General features: G+C 43.7%; 1 protein-coding gene across 1 annotated transcript in view; it reads right to left on the minus strand.

Moving 5' to 3' along the window:
- VIT (vitrin) overlaps nt 1-17,420 on the minus strand; it is a 118,715-nt gene that overhangs the window by 58,512 nt on the left and 42,783 nt on the right. The window contains exons 4-5 of the mRNA XM_061156308.1: nt 8,712-8,868; nt 2,411-2,544 (exon numbers count right to left, since the gene is read on the minus strand). Of these exons, the coding sequence (XP_061012291.1) occupies nt 2,411-2,544; nt 8,712-8,868 (291 nt within the window). The remainder of the gene's footprint in view (nt 1-2,410; nt 2,545-8,711; nt 8,869-17,420) is intronic.

Genomic DNA, 17,420 nt, shown 5'->3' on the forward strand with positions numbered 1-17,420 from the left:
ATAGTTTGAACCCTGGGTGTGCAGAATTCCGTATGTAAGAGGAAACCGAGATTGCTCAAGTTAGAAGATCTGATTGTAGTCCTACTAAAATTATGATCAAAGGAGGTTGGGACATGGGGCATCTAAAGGTGCAAAAATCCCACCCAGATTGGAAGGCCTGCTATATTATGAGACATTTCTCTCTTCTTTGCTTTAGCTGGCCTTCCACAGGTGGTACCTTCTCAGGAGAGTTACATGGCTCCTAATTTTGTGGGGAATGCCAGAAAAGTTTGCTAGAACGTATTTAAAATCCTGCAGTGCCTCTTTGGAGAAAATGAGAGATTCAAGGTCCAGTGCAGAGTCAACAGTACAGGGTGAAGACAGAACACTGTCTTGTGCTCAAATGCTGACGGGGCATGTCAAGGCTGGAAGGGCTCCCGGTGGCCAAACCTGGAAAATTTGAGCATCAAAAAGAATAATGATGATAATAGGCTATAACATGTTGTATTTTAAAAAACAATCTGTATGTCCATCATGGTACTTGGAAAAATAGTTGTGTGTGTGGGGGGGAGGGCTCATTTCTTTTTGTAAGAACACTAGCTAATAAATGTGGAAGAATAAGGATAATTTTTCAATTTCTGACTTTACTCTTGCTACTGAGGCAAGGATCACTGATGGATGTTAAAACCATTGGGTGAATTTTGGGTGGGGGGACAAGCTATTCATGCTGTTTTGAAGTATCATCCTATAGATTGCTATTAATTACAAAGTATCTTTTACCATGCGGAGATATTATAAAGTATCCAAGTTATCAAATTAAGCATCACCAACAAATGGACAAAATAACATTATGTGTCTCCTTATGACCATTTATGATACTACACAATGGATATGCTATGTTACTATCTATGTAGTATCTTTGCCAAAATATTTAACCTGAATCCAAGCATGAGGCAATAGCCAGACCTGTTTATGGTCCAGATTGTGGAACATAGTACTAGATTACTGGCTGAGACTTCAAAAATATCATCTCAGGACTTCCCTGGTGGTCCAGTGGTTAAGAATCCACCTGCCAATACAGGGGACTGGGGTTTTACCCCTGGTCTGGGAGATTCCATATGCCACAGACCAGCTAGGCCCGTGGGCCACAACTATTGAGCCCACATGCCCTAGAGCCCGTGGTCTGCCACAAGAGAAGCGACCACAGGGAGAATCCCATGCACTGCAGTGAAGGCCTAGCACAGCCAAAAATAAATAAAATAAAAAAAAAATGTCATCACTACTCATGACCAAAAATGGAAGTGTGGTGGTAGACAGGTCCGTATTAAAGGAAACCAAATAGACATGATAAGTAAATACAATATGTGATCTTTGATTGTAGATCCACCCCCTAAAGGAAGAAGAAATTATTGTGAAGAATATTTTGGGTATAGTTGGATATAATTGAATAAGACTATTTCTTATTTTTCCTATTTATTAATATTCATTAACATTATTGTAGCAATGCTAATTTTTTTTTAGGCATGGTACTGTGGTTATTTTGGAAAATGCTTTTGTTTTTACCAGATGTGTGCTGAAGTATTAAGGGATAGTTGTCATCATGCCGGTGGCTTACTTTCACACAGTTCAAGCAAAATATAGATAGATAGATAAAGCAAGTGTAGCAAAATGTTACCAGTTGGTGTGTCTGGGTGAAGGGAATATGGGTATTCATTGTACTATCTTTTCATTTTTCCATAAACTTAAAAGTTTTCAAAATTAAAGGTTAGGTTGGGGAAATTCACAAAAATAAAATGAGGGGAACAGGCAGGTCATGATAATACAGAGATACTTGGTTATCTTTTTACTGTGAAGTCATACTAGCCATTAGGTCATTGACATTACCTCTTTGGAAGAGGGCAAAAAAAAAAAAAGAAGTGAAAATGATTATCTATAAAATCCTATGAAGCCAGATAGTGAGAACTGATTAACAGTGAAACAATTAGTCTTAAAAAAGAAATCTTAAACACAGTTGTAGCTCAGTTCTCTAAAAGCCTGTCCCTATCTATTCATTTACCAGATTTCTCAAGGAATAATCTAGATATGGGGAACATTTGGCATAACTAAAGGAGTAGCTCAAAAACCCAAGTTATTAAATGTAATTCACTTAATTAAAAGTTTGATTGGACTTACTGATAGCTGCTGTGTGTTTAAAATGAGTAATTGGAGGCTTTTTAATACTTCCAGACTTGGTAGTGATTTATCACTGTAATTAGAATTCATTGTTTCATGATCCTAATTATCAGAAGAACTAATGCTTCAGATTTTTGTGTAATGAGGTGGGCCATAAAATAAAGCTAACAGCATAGTGAAAAGGGCACATTTCGTCCCCTGAGGTCACTTAACCCAGGTGTCGGTTACCGGGCAGCACTTCTCCAGGGCGCAGACGTACCTGAGACCACAAAGGATTCTCTCCATCGTGGAAGGGATAATGACCGGACGCCGTTGGAGTAGCTCCCTTTATAGCCAGACTGTCCAGCCACTTTCCGAACAAGTATTTTCCCTCCTGAATTATCAAGCACACCACTGTGAAGAGAGAAAAAAACTTTTTTTGAAGAAAGAGGAGAAGAATATTGTTTGACATATAATAGACTATGAAACCAGTTGCCATCTTAATTTTTTTCTTATTCTACATGTTATACATTAAAAATTTTTTTAATTGAAGTATTGTTGATTTACGATGTTGTGGTAGTTTCAGGTGTGTAGCATAGTCATTCAGTTATTCATATATATGTATTTATTCTTTTTCACATTCTTTTCCTATACAGGTTATTACCGAGTACAGACTTCCCTGTGCCATACAGGGACCTTCCCTGGTGGTGGCTCAGATGGTAAAGAATTCGCCTGCCGTATGGGAGGCCTGGGTTTGATCCCTGGATTGGGAAGATCCCCTGGAGGAGGGCATGGTCACCCATTCCAGTATTCTTGTCTGGAGAATCCCCAAGGACAGAGGAATCTGGTGAGCTGCAGTCCATGGGGTCACAAGGAGTCAGACACGACTAAGTGATTGTGTGTGCCTGAGTGCTAAGTCGCTTCAGTTGTGTCCAACTCTTTGCGACCCACTGGACTACAGCCCACCAAGCTTTTCTGACCATACGATTCTCCAGGCAAGAATACTGGAGTGGGTTGCTGTGCCCTCCTCCAGGGGATTTTCCTGACCCAGGGATGAACCCATGTCTCTTACATCTTCTGCATTGGCAGGCAGGATCTTTACCACTAGCACCACCTGGGAAGCCAACAGTAGGTTCTTGCTGGTTATCTATTTTATATACAGTAGTGTGTATATTAATCCCAAGTTCCTAATTTATACACCCCCACCCATGTTTTCCCCTTGATAACCATAAATTTGTTTTTGAAATCTGTGACTTGTTTCTGTGAGGTTTTTTTGTAAAAAAGTTCATTTGTACAATTTCTTTTTAGATTCCTACTAGTTCTCCCTGAAGTAAAACTTCTTTCCTGACAATTTCCAGTGTGGTTTTGTGACACCACAGAATGATTTCAACTATTTCAAAGGGTGGTACAGTATTTTTAGAAGCACGTTTTCCTTTTATTTTGGGGCAAGGAAGGTGTGTGAGCTAAACTAAACTCATTTAAAAGAGTCCCCAAAGGTTGGAAATTGTTTCTTTAGTTTCTAGGATTTTGAAGGTTTTAGATCCTCATATGACAGTAACTGACATATCGACCTCTTTGCTTCCACTGAAGCAGGGGCTCCGGTAAGTCATTTCCTTGCCCCAGAGCCTAACACGGCTCCCTTGGGCATCTGTAATTGACTGCATGGGGGAACTGAAAAAGTCCTTAGATTTGTTCCCATCAACACCCTTCCTTCTCTACAGGATTGAGTGCTGCTATTTCCTTCCCTCCCACATCCATGGTGAGTCAACAACTTTCAACACTCAACTTCCTAACAGCTCAAAAGGAAAGAAGGTGATAATAATACTTGACATATAAAACCCTTAATTGCTTTTGAATCATTCCCACTCATGGTATCTTACTGAGTTCTCCCAGCAAACCTACCCGGTTGTGGAGCGGAGGGAATGCTGTCATTCCCACTCTACTGAGATAGGCTTAGGCAGGTTGAGGGATCCTGTGACTCCAAATTTTATGACTTCTAAATTACAAGGGAGGGATGTGAGCCTAGGTCTAAGCGGCCTGGAACCTTGGGTTTGCCCCACGTGGCCTCTCAGAGTTCCAAAGCTACAGGCATCTCCCCACATCTAGTCCTCATCTCTCCTTCACTGCATTGCAACCCTGCCCGCCCTTCTCCGGGGAACTCTCAGTCAGGGCCCCGCACAATCCCAGCTGCAGCAAGGCTGGTCCCAGCTCTGCTGACAACCCACAGGATTCCCACCCCCATTTCTGTTCATGCTGTTCTCTGCCCTGGAGAACCTGGCAGTCTCTCCAGTACCTCCTTCTCCATGACGTTGCTACACCACTTCCATGGCTCAGATGGTGAAGAATCTGCCTGCAATTCAGGAGACGCCGGAGATATAGGTTTGATCCCTGGTTTTAGGAAGATCCCCTGGAGGAGGGCATGGCAGCCCACTCCAGTTTTCTTGCCTAGAGAATCCCGTAGACAGAGTGATGCTTGCGGGTTACAGTTCAAGGGGTAGCAAAGAGTCAGTCACTACTGAGTGGCTTTCACTCACTTCACTTCCTAACAGTGCCTTTGAATCTTGTCTTTCCATGATGACTCTGATTTTATTTTATAAAAATTCCTTGAGTTAACTTTGTCTCTCAACTGGAATGGAAATCTTCTTATGGGACGACACTAGTTTTGCTTCTGTGTTTGAAAGCCTGTCTCTTTGTGGATGCCCCTCATGCTGACTTATGAAAGCAGGTTGTTAGGTTCGGGATGGTGCCAAGGGGTTCATGTCACAACGGTAGCTTGAAATCAGCCACAGTGGGAGTATTTACACTACAGATGTTGACAAATCAGCTTCTACCCCCTCCTCCTTTTAAGAGGGTTAATTGGTAAACACTGACCAGCACACCACTGGCATGGGCTGACAATTCAAATTATTTTAAAAAAAATTATCCCAATTATCCTATGGTCCCTTATTCATAACTAGTAAAGGAAATAGAAATAGCTCTTATCTTTTTATTTTCTCCTGGGGGAAATTTTTCTGTCCCTGGATTTATATTCCATTGTACTGAGGAAATGTGCAAGCAGTCATTCTTGTTTTAAAAGTCAGAAGCACTGTAGCTGCCACTCAGAGTGAGAAAGAGGTGCTGAGTTTCGCTTTGCTCAGGCTTTTAAAAAGGGAATGGGGGAAGGCCTGGGGGTTCTTAGGCTGGGCTGGGAGGTGGAGATCCCTTGTGATGGTTATAGAGGACTCCAAACCCAGACTTTGCGAAAGGCATGGACACAGAATTCTTGTCTTCTCATAGATTTTCCTGTTGTCTTAAGTGACAGATCTTGAGAGTGGACTTCACTACAGGATGTATGTATTTCCAGATATCCTTCTGGAGGTGGCATGGGGCAGGGAGTGGTCTGTCAACTCGAGGAGGTGACAGCTGTCCCAGGGGAGGAATGCATGGGACACTAGACCACCACAGGAGATACCAGAGGAGGCAGGGAGCCTGAAGGCCTGTGGTTGCTCTTAGGACACATTTAGGGGCTCAGAACCAAGGTAGTTTGGAGAATTTATGTAAATAAAACCTCACCTGTATCCTCATTGAGGCGGAGATGCTTCATACACATTTTCTGAAAGAGCAAAACCAGTTCCACTCCTTTGCATTCCTCAGACATCCTGCATGATGCTGAACATGGCCTTGAGGTTCACCTCCTCCCTGACTTTCAGGACACTAGGATTAGCTGAGGGTCAGCATCGTGGCTTGGAGGAAAGGGGCTGTCCACCACGAGGCCAGTTTTGCTGGCTGCCATTCTCAAGATGGGCATCTGGTCAGAAATCCATGCTCAGCAGGAAGAAGGCCTCTTTGTTGTCCCATCTCAGAACTCTTCCCCTCTCCTAGGCTTTGGTCCCACTTTAAACACAGGAGTTAGTTCAGGCCAAGACTGAGCCTGAATGTGATGCCTCAAATGCGTTCATTATCTCTTTGGTTTGAAAAGATCAAGGGGATCACTCATAATACGGCATCTGATTATCATACCTTATATGAAATTTAAACCCTTTAAGCTAAATCTGAATTTCGAAACCAAAGTATGCTCTCTTCAGTTTCCCAGTTCTGACTGCATGGGCCTCTGGCAGGACAGTGATGGAGGGTCCCTTATGCATTTCCCACTCTTATCCTCTGTCTTCAATCCTGCCTTCTGAAGAGAGACTTGTTCTGTTTGTAAAAAACAGAACTGATATAATCCAAAATTCCTATCTCTTTTTCCTTAAGACTTCTATACATCCTCCTCATGGGTAGTGATTCCTTCTTTCCAGTCTCCTACTATATCAGCCATTGGTCCAGGAAGTCACGAGGCATTCAGTTGCTTTAGCAGCAAATCTTTTTTGAAACAGTCAAGCTCTTCTCCGCAGTCCCTCTACCCTCATCTATATTCTTCTCAGCAAGTTCCTAGGCTCCACCCCAAGTGCTGACGTTGCTGAGTCCTGGTCCTTGTCAATGCCATTCCTATTTTCTCCCTAGAGGCGTGTTCATCTATCAAAAAGCCTTTCCCAACTCTAACTGCTCCAAAGTCTATAACCTCATCATGTCCTCATGTTGTACATTAAGCAATGCTGGGACCTCTCAGTTCTTACCTAAATGTATCACCTGGGCTCTGGGCTGGAAGCCAGGGGACACAAGTTCTAATCCTGGAAGTAACTCACAATTTAATTAACCTCTCTCTGCCTCCCTACAGGCTTCCCTGGTAGCTCAGATGGTAAAGAATCAAAACAGGAGGCCCTGTTTTGATCCCTGGGTAGGGATAATCCCCTGGAGAAGAGAATGGCAACCCACTCCAGTACTCTTGCCTGGATAATCCCATGGATGGAGGAGCCTGGTGGGCTACAGTCCATGGGGTTGCAGAGTCGGACACTTTTGACTCTTCCCCTCCTGAGGATGTTAACAGCAGCCTCGTAGGGCTGAGGCGATGCTAGGGATGTGTAAGGGGTTACTGTCATGAAGACATCTTGTGAGCTCATATGAACTCGTGTGGCTCTGTACTGCACAGGAAACAAGGAAAGGCAAGAGACAGACAGCAAATGCCAGAGGAAGCAAGTGTCGACCTGGAAAAATACAGCAGGCCTAGGATAGGCTCCGCCTCTGCAGAAGATGTCAGTGTCTGCACAAACACAAACCAGAGTGTGCCGATGGTGTTGGCAGAGCTGTGAGTGCATGCACACATGTGTCAGGGTGTGTGTGAGCACACACATGTGTGTTCAAGCGCAGGTAGGAGGCATGAGTGTGTGAACAAGTGATCCTGTGGGGGCAAGCACAAGTGTGTGCGTATTCACGTGTAGATTTGCATATTGCCTTGCTGCACAAAATTGATTTCAGGGTGAAAGCAAAATATTTTTATTCCATAGTTTGGAGTTAAGAAATAGAATTTGGTGTTTGTTTCTTTGATGTTCCTCTATTTATCCTTAGTAGAGCTTTTGTATTCCCCCTCCCACTGAAAAACCAGGCAGCTCTTCACCTCTGTGTGCCAGTGGGGAAGAGCATGGCTGACAAAGTCTATTAGTAACTCTTAAGTCTTATTTTAGGCAGAGGTTTTTTTCATTGCTTCTGCAGATTTCAGAGAGGCTACTGCCTAGACACCTTGAAAGGGAATGAATTTTAGTCCCCCCTCTCTCTGGCAGAGATACAACTGACTGATCAAGTGACTGGCCTGCAAGTAAAGAAAAGTGAAAAGATGCCAGAGGCCTGAATAAGTGAGAAACTTCAGCCAGTATCTGGCAGCCAAGCCCAAACTTTAGAGCCGCATCTCAAAGCAGTGCTGGCTAGTGAATAGAAGCGGGAGTACTGATTTGAGTTTGAATCCCTACTCTGATATTTGTCAATGGTGTGGCTTTAGAAAGGCTATTCAACCTCTCTTTCCCTTTAAGAGGTGGATAACAGTGGTAGATAGCGCGCAGGGGAGTTGTGGGGGCTGAATTAGACAACACAGGTGGAGAGCTGGACATCCACCCATCAGCCTATTATCAAACATATTCAGTAAACATACCTTCCCCTGAGTTTTGACTCCAAGCCTAAGTGAAAGAGGTGTGAGGCTTCTGTGACGGTCACGCTTGCCTCATTTAGGCAGGGACATACTCATGCTTCCTTCTTCCTGGATCCCAGACCAACAGCTGACGGGTCAGGACCACCTGTCACTCTCCTTCTCACTGTCTCCTGTTCCCATTTGTCTCCAGCCATCAACCAGAGCTGTGACATTTCTTCTCTAAACCTCTGGGCTTTCCTTAGTCATGTCCCTATTATTTCCTTGCTCAGCACATACAAGTAGAAAATATTTTTTTACATCATCAAGAACTTTGGTTTCTTCGTCATGAACACAGAAGAGTAGGATTCTCCTCCCCTCTCATTCATGTGTAAAGAGAAGTCAGTTCTCCTTTCTAGAGAGATTTGCAAGGAGATCCAGGGTCGTGCACCGATTCTGGGTTATCCTCTGGGATAGGGCTGCTAGATAAAACACAGGATGCTCACTTAAAGTTGCCCATTTTTGCTTGCTAATCAGGCAACCCTGCGCCGGGGGCTCCCCGCCCACACCCTGACCGCTCATTCTTAAGTAACTCAGTGTTGCCCACCTGTGAACTGCAGCGCCGCACACGCTAGAATAGGAAGCGTAGACGTCAGTGCCGTAAACGTGGTACCTAGGGTCTTGGCATCCTGGCGGACACTTCACAATGAACTCGACATTCGTTATCTTCCCAGCTCTCACATCACAGCTGATCTGAGGAACAGCTGGGAATGCAAAATGAAGTCAAGATTACACCTTGTGGTAGCAGCTTATATATGGGGTGACTGTTGGGTTATAACTATTCATTCACTCCATCTCTAAAAGCCAGAGCCTGGACTGACCCTGGATCCCCTCTGTATAATGAAAGCAGAGAGGTAATTAGGACATTCCTCAGGCCAAGAGAGCAATCACTGTCCGTTGCATTTAACCTGCTGAGAGCAAGAACAAGAGGCTCATTCCTGTGCTTAATCGAACAATTAATTAATTGGAGTAGAGAACTCTGGGAAAAGACCCACCTCCAGTGGCCAAAAATGTCAGTGTGAGTCCACAGCTGGAGAATACTGCTTTTTCAGATGCTCTGGAGCTAGCCCGAGAAAAGAGGAAACGCTCAGAAAACTTTGCAGGAGGAAGGAAAGGTATTCGGGAAGGGCGAGTTAGAGAGCATGGGCTTTGGGTCAGGACTGGCTAGGAAAAGGTGGGCCTACTGCAGCCAAGACCCCAGCTGGACCCTGGGGGGAGCACTGGGGTGGGCAGGGCCAGGCCAGGAGGAGGCAGCTTGGTGCTTGTGTTCTGTGAACGAGGTGGGACTCGTGGGAGGGTTTTTGAACTGGGGAGATAGATAATGAAAGTGATCTTTTGTCTTGGTCCTGAGGCTGGGTCCTAGCTCCACGGTCAAGGTAGGAGTCATCCTTCTCCTCTTCCTCAACACTCAGTGGAAAGCTGGGGACTGCCCTGCTGGGCATCCTGGGGAAGCCCATTCATTCGTCCTCTCTCCTCTTGGGCCTCGTGATGCCATAGCCTGCCTAGCAGTAGTCAATCAGCAAGGCTGCTGGAGCTCCAAGCTTGCTCAGGGATAAGATGATATAGATGCTCTAGCAGCAGTACCTAAAAGAGGGGTGCGGCTGCGTCTTCCCTGAAAAAAATCTTCCTCCAAAACTCCTGAATGAAAAGGGCTCCTAGAGGATCCTATACTGATGCCCGGGAGCTAGGAATGTGTTCTCTAGAAGAGACTCTGAAGCACAAACAGCCGTTCAAAGAGTAAGCAGGAAGGAACTGGAAGCCATCAGACGCGAGGGCTGCCTGGCAGAGGTGGGGTGCTTGGACATAAGAAGGCGAGCATTGGAGGCAAGTCACAAGTAGGACTGAGCAAGAACTGAAGGGGAGGTTTCTATGGGGTTTTCTTTTCTTTTCTTCTTTGCCAAAAGAACTTTCTAGTAAATGAAGTTGCCCTTGAAGGAAGGGGCAGGCAGGGACTGAACAGTTGAAGATGGGATGTCTCCATTGGGTGGGAAGTGGAAAGAAAGTCCCGCCCAGTGGTGAGAGTCAGTGATTACAAACATAGATTCCGGATCTCTGCCAGGCCACCCATCCTCTAACTGGGTTACTGAGATGCTCTCAGAGTTGTTAATGGTTTCCAGCTGTATCCAAAATGTACTTTTTTTTTTTTTCTTTTTAACTCTTTTGTACCTGAATGGATCGGAGCTGTGTTTCCTTCAGGCTGGAGAGAGGACTGAAGTTAGAGCTCCCGCTCTTTTCCTAAACACCCCTCCCAGACAGTCCTGGCCACACAGGGCCGGGCCAGCATGGAAGTCCTCCTGGGAGCCCGGGGGCTGAGTGTGATCACAGGCTAAAACAATTTGTGGTCCCCATGGAGAAGGGGAGCGCCGCGCTTAAAACGGTTTTGTGGTTTCATTCTCCCCACCACGGGCTGCTTCCTCTCCAGTTATTTTCTTTTTATCTTCCATTCTTTTAAACCCCGATACTCAAGGCTACATGGACTATTTTGAGTCTTGGAGTACTGTTTTAAAGAGACAGTTTGGGGATGGAAGATGCCTGTGTAGCCTCTCCTTAAACTGGTTAATTGTCAGATCATTGGGTGTATAACTAAATGCATTCAGCTCTCCTCCCTTCCGCAGATCACTGCCCCATTCCTGAATGCAGCTCCTCCCTTGGATGCAAAGAAAATGAAAGCATTCCCTCTTGGCTCTTGGTTGTGTGAAGTAGGAAGTAACAGCTCTGTGCCCTGGGATTCCATGTGGGCGTGACCTTGGCACCCTGAGGTTTTGGACCTCCTGGTAGGCCAACCCAACTCTTCTGGAGTTGTAAATGGGGTGCTGTGGAGAAGCTTGTTGCATGAATGTCATACAGTGATCGAACCTACAGCAAGACAGGTGCACAGGCAGTAGAAGTTTCCATGAAATAGTTGGCTTAAAATGACAAGGGGGAAAGTGTCACATGGGAATATTTTGCTTCCTGCTCATCAATTCCCACCCTCAACTAGCTCCTTCCTTTGGGGGGAATTTGTTTGTTGTTTTGTCTTGCTTTCACAAAGGCCTGGGCAGTCCCTTCAATAAGATCTTCTGCTTTATCTGCATCTAGTTGGATTATAAATTGGTGAATTAATTCACCTCACGATAGTGGGAGGGGGGATAAAATGAAATCAAGCATGTACACTCGTGTACTTTGGAAGGTGTACCGTTCACTGTCCCCGGAGCCTTACTTGCCAAATCAGTGCCTCCCTGCTCCCTTCAGACCTGAGGCAGATACTTCTTGAGCTGCCTTAATTTTGACTTCTCCTCTGAAGGAAGGATTATCTCCGCATTTTTGAGAGGAAACACAAAGATAGATGAAAATGAACCTAAACAACAGAGGAGAAAGAGAGAAAAGGAACACTTCTGGGAAGGCATGTGGGATCTTCCCAGATGAGGGATGAAACCTGTGTGTCGTGCATCGGCAGGGGGATTCTTTACGAGTGAACCACCAGGGAAGCCCCCATCCTATACATAATAGTTTGCATCTGCTAACTATCAGCTGTAAAGTGGGAGAGTTCAAAAGTATGCAGAGGAAATCCAGAGATAAATCATTTCATTTGGGCCTTAAGTGGTTGGATGGAAGATTCTTAGAAGGTTGCAAGAAAACAGACTACTTCACAAATAACTGGGAAAATACCGTAAAGGAATAGACCGTGGTTTCCATATACTCAGAGCAGTCAAAAAGATGCGAATGACTGCTTCTTATTGACTGGATTTAGATATTACACTTTCCAATGAGTTTGGCCATTGCTCTGAAATTATAATTAGCTCACTTTCTTCAGCTTAATTTTCTGTACAAATTGAACACAGATTTGACATTTAGACATGCTTTGTCATTGCGCCCTGTTCTTCCAATGTGCTTGATTATATGTGCTTGATTTCATTCCTTCCTGAGTGTACTTTTGTGAGTGGAAGTCAGAGAGCCCTGGGCTGAGTTCCAGAGCTCCTGGGGGAGCCCAGGACTACTCAAGTGGAAGCTGCTCAGAGACCCGTTTCCTGGCCATTTGCTCTGCTCCCACCTCATATGATTCCTTAAGGTTACCTTGCCTTCTCAGGGCTGTTATCATTTTCTTGATGGAACTCACATCAGGGCATCTCAGAATCTGTTCTTCCCAGAGGACCTTGGCACTAGACACAGGGAAAAGAGAACCATTTGCAACCCAGATGGCAAGAACTAAAGATAACTTTTAGATGTTCACTGAGGCAATGGGTCTGCTGTACTGATCTCAGAAACAAGACAGGTACTGTCTGAGCCTCCACTTTCATGCAACATCGGGATCTTAGAGGCACAACTGCAGATATTTCTGCTCTAAGTTGGGTTTTCTGCCTGACCTAGTAATAGAGTGATTATTGGGTGATGTCACATACAATAAGCCAATGATGTAGAGGCCAAATCAAACTGTATAATCTCCTGCTTATTTTCCATTCATCTTTTCAGTGAATGTGGTTTTCCAGGCAAACCACATCGCTTCGGGAAAACAAATTTCCTCATCAATTAGAGAAGGCTGTTATAAGCTTGCCTCCTGGCTGTTAATGAGAAAGAATTATTACAACATAAAAGCACTTATGCATAAGCAGTTTTGATATGAAACTTAATTTTGTTGGATTGTGATCTTCAACTAGAGTAAAATTCTATTTTTAAGAAAATCATGCAAAAACGTTAATGAAACAAAATGACCACCAAATAAAATTTTAAGATGAAAGCTCCCTTCTCCTTGATCCTGACACCAGTGACCAGATCATGTTAATTCTTCCTTGGCAGCATATTCTTTTGCAGAGATTCTTTTCCGTTTTGCTTAAACAGTCTTTGACCATGTTGAATCTTTTTAAAAAATTTATGTTACTGAAGTAGAGTTGATTTAAAATGTCATGTTAATTTCTGTTGTACAGCAAAGTGATTCAGTTATACATATATATATTCTTTTCAATTATCATTTACCACAGGATACTGAGTATAGTTCCCTGTGCTATATGGGAGGACCTTACTATTTATCCATCCTATACATAATTGGTTTTTTTTTTTATTTTTATTTATTTATTCAGGCTGCCCTGGGTCTTTGTTGCTGCCTGGGCTTTTCTCTAGTTGTGGTGAGTGAGGGCTACTCTCTAGTTGTGGTACTCAGGCTTCTCATTGTGGTTGCTTCTCTTGTTGTGGAGCACATGCTTAGTTGCCCTGAGGCATGTGGGACCTTCCCGGACTAGAGATCAAGCCCATGTCTCCTGCATTGGCAGATGGATTCTTTATCAGTGAGCCAACAGGGAAGCCCCCATCCTATACATTACAGTTTGCCTCTGCTAACTCCAAATGCCCAATCCTTCCCTCACTCACCTTCTCCCCCCTCTTGGCAACCGCAAATCCGTTCTCCGTATCTGTGAGTCTGTTTCTGTTTCACTGATAAGTTCATTTGTGTCATATTTTAGATTCCACATATGGGTGATGTCTATGATATCTGTCTTTCTCTGTCTGACTTACTTCACTTAGGATGATAATCTCTACATCCATTCATGTTGCTGCAAATGGCATTATTTTACTCTTTTTATGGCTAAGTAGTATTCCATTATATATATAGGTACACACCACATTTTCCCTATCCATTCATCTATTGGTGGACATTTAGGTTGTTTGCATATTTTGGTTATTGTAAATAGTGCTGCTATGAACACAGGGATGCATGTATCATTTTGAATTACAGTTTGTCCGGATATATACCCAGGAGTGTGATTGCTAGATAACCATGTTGAATCCTTGGTCAAAAGCTATTAGTACCTTTTTGCTGCCTTGAGGAAAAAATTCCAAAATCTTTAAGACCTTTCCATAGTCCCCTTCATGGGGAGTACTGGGGGTTAAATAAGTATTTTCCCTTGTGTATAAAAGATTTCTCAGGATGCAACAGTTGAGGGAAACCTAGGATGTGTGATGGAAAGGGTTTATAAAGACAAAGCTAGTAGCAGACACTTGCCTCAATAAATAAATCCAAGCTCCAGCTCTAACCATGTCAAAAAGCCTATAAAGATTTGTCCTTCTAGCTAGTGTTTTTGTCAGCCTTGAGAAAACACCTTCATCCATACACCACAGATAAAAGAGTAATTGAATGACAGAGGTTAATATGCCTGTGGTGACACAGCTTTTGGGCAATTGCAGAAATTCGTATGTCTAAAAATAACCTACTCTTTAAAAAACGTTTTTTGGCTGCACCACAGGCATATGAGAGCTTAGTTCCCTGACCAGGGATAGAACCTGTTGCCTGCAGTGTGGAGTGTGGAGTCTTAACCACTGGACCACCAGGGATGTCCCTAAAAGCAACCCACTTTTAATTTAGAAAGGACTGTAATACATAATTTTCACTTGACTCTTACAAAACCCTGAGAGGCATATTGTCCTTATTTTCCAGAGAGATAAGTTTGCTTGTTCAAGCTCAGGTGCCAAGTGGCAGAGCCAGGCCCTGAACTTGCACCCCGGGGCTCCAGGCACATAGCTTTGCCAGCTCTACTTGGTTGCTTCTCCCACTACTGAAGAGAAGGAGCTAAATTGTTCCCTCCCTGCCCTAATCCTGCAAGGCTTTTCTGAATTTAAAGATCATTGACAACCACTAGTGGGTGAATGCAGGAAATGTCTTGTAAATAGGTTGTCTGTGTGGGTGTGTTTGTGTGCATTTGTGTGTATCTGTACACATCTGTGCATTTATCCCAAACACTTGCAAGGCAACTCTTCTAGTGCAATTTTCCTTGCATTCTTTGCCTATTATTTTTGAGGATTGCCATGGTAGAATTAATTCAACTAAAAGTCTGCAGCAGAGAGTCAGCCTTCTTTCTCACCTACACACCAGGAGGAGGACTAGAAGTTAATCCACTTCCTTTTGCATGGTTTGAGAGAGGGCACATGCACCAGTCTGTGTGAAGACACTGGTGCTGGAACCAAGTATGTTCTTGGTACAGCAGCTAAAGAGCAAAGAAACACTGGGGGTTACTTACCAGTTGCTACGGCTGACAACATATGAGCTCAGTGAGGAAGCTGTGTGTGTGCTGTACCCCAGTCCTACAAGCACAGAGCCGTATGTCTTCAATAGCTCCAATACAATCAGTAACCAAGTCCCAGAACAGTTACCTCCTCACACTGAGGTGGTACCTCTGGGAATTATCCACCCTTTCAAGGTCGATTGCTAAAATATTTCCGTGCCTTACATGGTATTAAGATTAATTTACTGGAGAGAACTATGCGAATAAAAGGTAATACATTTCACCCCAAGCTAAGACTATTTCAACAGACTCCAATACAGTGGAAATATTTCAGAATGTGGTTTCACTGCCTGCAGGGAATATCCTGCTATTGTTTATCTTGCTGACTGTTGTCTTCATCATGTAGATTTCCTGCTCAGAACACTCTCGGTGTCCCTACCCTCTAAAGAGTGGCAAAGAACAAAGCTTCTCAGACTGACATCACCTAGTCCTAACCCATCTTCCAGCTGCATCTCCCATGACGCCCCAACAGTTAAACCAAATCACGCCACTCACTATTTCCTGATGTCATCTCACTCACAATATATGGAAAGACTAGAAAGCCCTCCCACCTATCTCTGCCTGTAAAATTCCACTGATTTTTCATGTCCTACCTCAAATACTCCTTCAAGAAGCCAGTATGAATCCTATTGTATGTGCATGCTAAGTCTTTTCAGTTGTGTCTGACTCTCTGCGACCCCATGGACTGTGGCCCACCAAGCTCCTCTGTCCATGGGATTCTCTAGGCAAGAATACTGGGGTGAATTGCCATGCCCTCCTCCAGGAGATCTTCCTGACCCAGGGATCGAACCCAAGTCTTTGATGTCTTCGGCCTTGGCAGGTGAGTTCTTTACCACTGGTGTCACCTGGGAGGCCCTTTGAATCCTATTGTAGTCCCCTTGCTATTCTTTTGTAGCATTTACCATGTTTTGCTTTATTTTATAGTATTTTGTTTCATTGCTGTTCTATTTCAGTCTGCTGTTTGTCCATTCATCCAGCAAATACCTAATGAGCACTAATTATGTGTTCATGGTGATTTTGGTCTAGTTGAAAAGACAGATTATATATAATATATATATGTATATATATATTAATTAAGCTCTTACAATAATGTGCAACAGTCAACAGTAGAGGAAGTGTAGCGTACCCTGGAGCCATGTAAACTGGTTTTTGGTGTGTTGGCAGTGGCTGTTGGGTCCAGGAAGGCTTTCCTGTGCATAATTTTATTTTACCCTGATTTATTTATTCACTGATCAAGTGCTCAGTGAAGTCAGAGACTTTGCAGAATGGGCAGGCAATAATGTGTTGGAGTTAATCACTGCAGCTCTTACCTGGGTAACACTATCTCATCTGACCCCACTTTAGACTAAGTCCATTGCTTCTGGAGTTCTCCTGGGGCTTCCTTACATGTAGAAATGCTAAAGAGATTTTGCAACTTAAAAGCTTTTCTCTCTCTAGCATAGGAACTCTGCCAGTCAGGGACTTTGCTAGAGTTGTTCCCCATAACTTATGGGGAAAAGTATGAAGTGTTTATTACAGTATGGGCTGAAAAGCTCATGAGTTGACGAGAAAGACTTTTTTGAATGTGGAATCTACACATAAATGAAGTTTATCCTTAAAATCCATAAGATATCTTGACTACTTTAGGAGAAGAGTTTCATGAACACAACTAAATCCTTCAACCTTTATTTGTAGTCTTCAATGATCAAGAAAAATGCAACCGCATTTTGGCCATTTGTTATAAACTGTGTGAATAGGTTTATGCTGACTAAATATATCAGTGACATGCCTGTGGGTAAGGTCGGACCTGTGGCTCCAAAACATAGCAGGAAAATGAGAGCCTTGAAAAAGTCACCTGTGTAAAAAAACGTGATAAAACTCTCATTTTATACAGTACGGTAAACTTTACTCTGCACCATACAGCACGTTAATTTACTAAGTCATTTGTGTGCGTGTGCTCAGTCATGTCTGACTCTGCAACCTCATGGACTATAGCCAGCCAGGCTCCTTTGTCCATGGGATTTCCCAGGCAAGACTACTGTAGTAAGTTGCCATTTCCTTCTTCATACTAACTTATGCTTATTTTTATTGTATTTTCCCCTCTTACTGTTCCAAGAAGGTAGTCAGATTTTTGTGTTCTCCTGTTTGGGGCTCAGGGTTGCAAGGGAGAGGGCAGGGGTTACCTGGCAAGCCTCCCTCAAGGCTTTGGGAATTAGGTACTCTAAATCCTCCTTGTTTGAGGGGATTGG

The sequence above is a fragment of the Dama dama genome, chromosome 11 (assembly GCF_033118175.1).
Source record: "Dama dama isolate Ldn47 chromosome 11, ASM3311817v1, whole genome shotgun sequence".
NCBI lineage: Eukaryota > Metazoa > Chordata > Mammalia > Artiodactyla > Cervidae > Dama > Dama dama.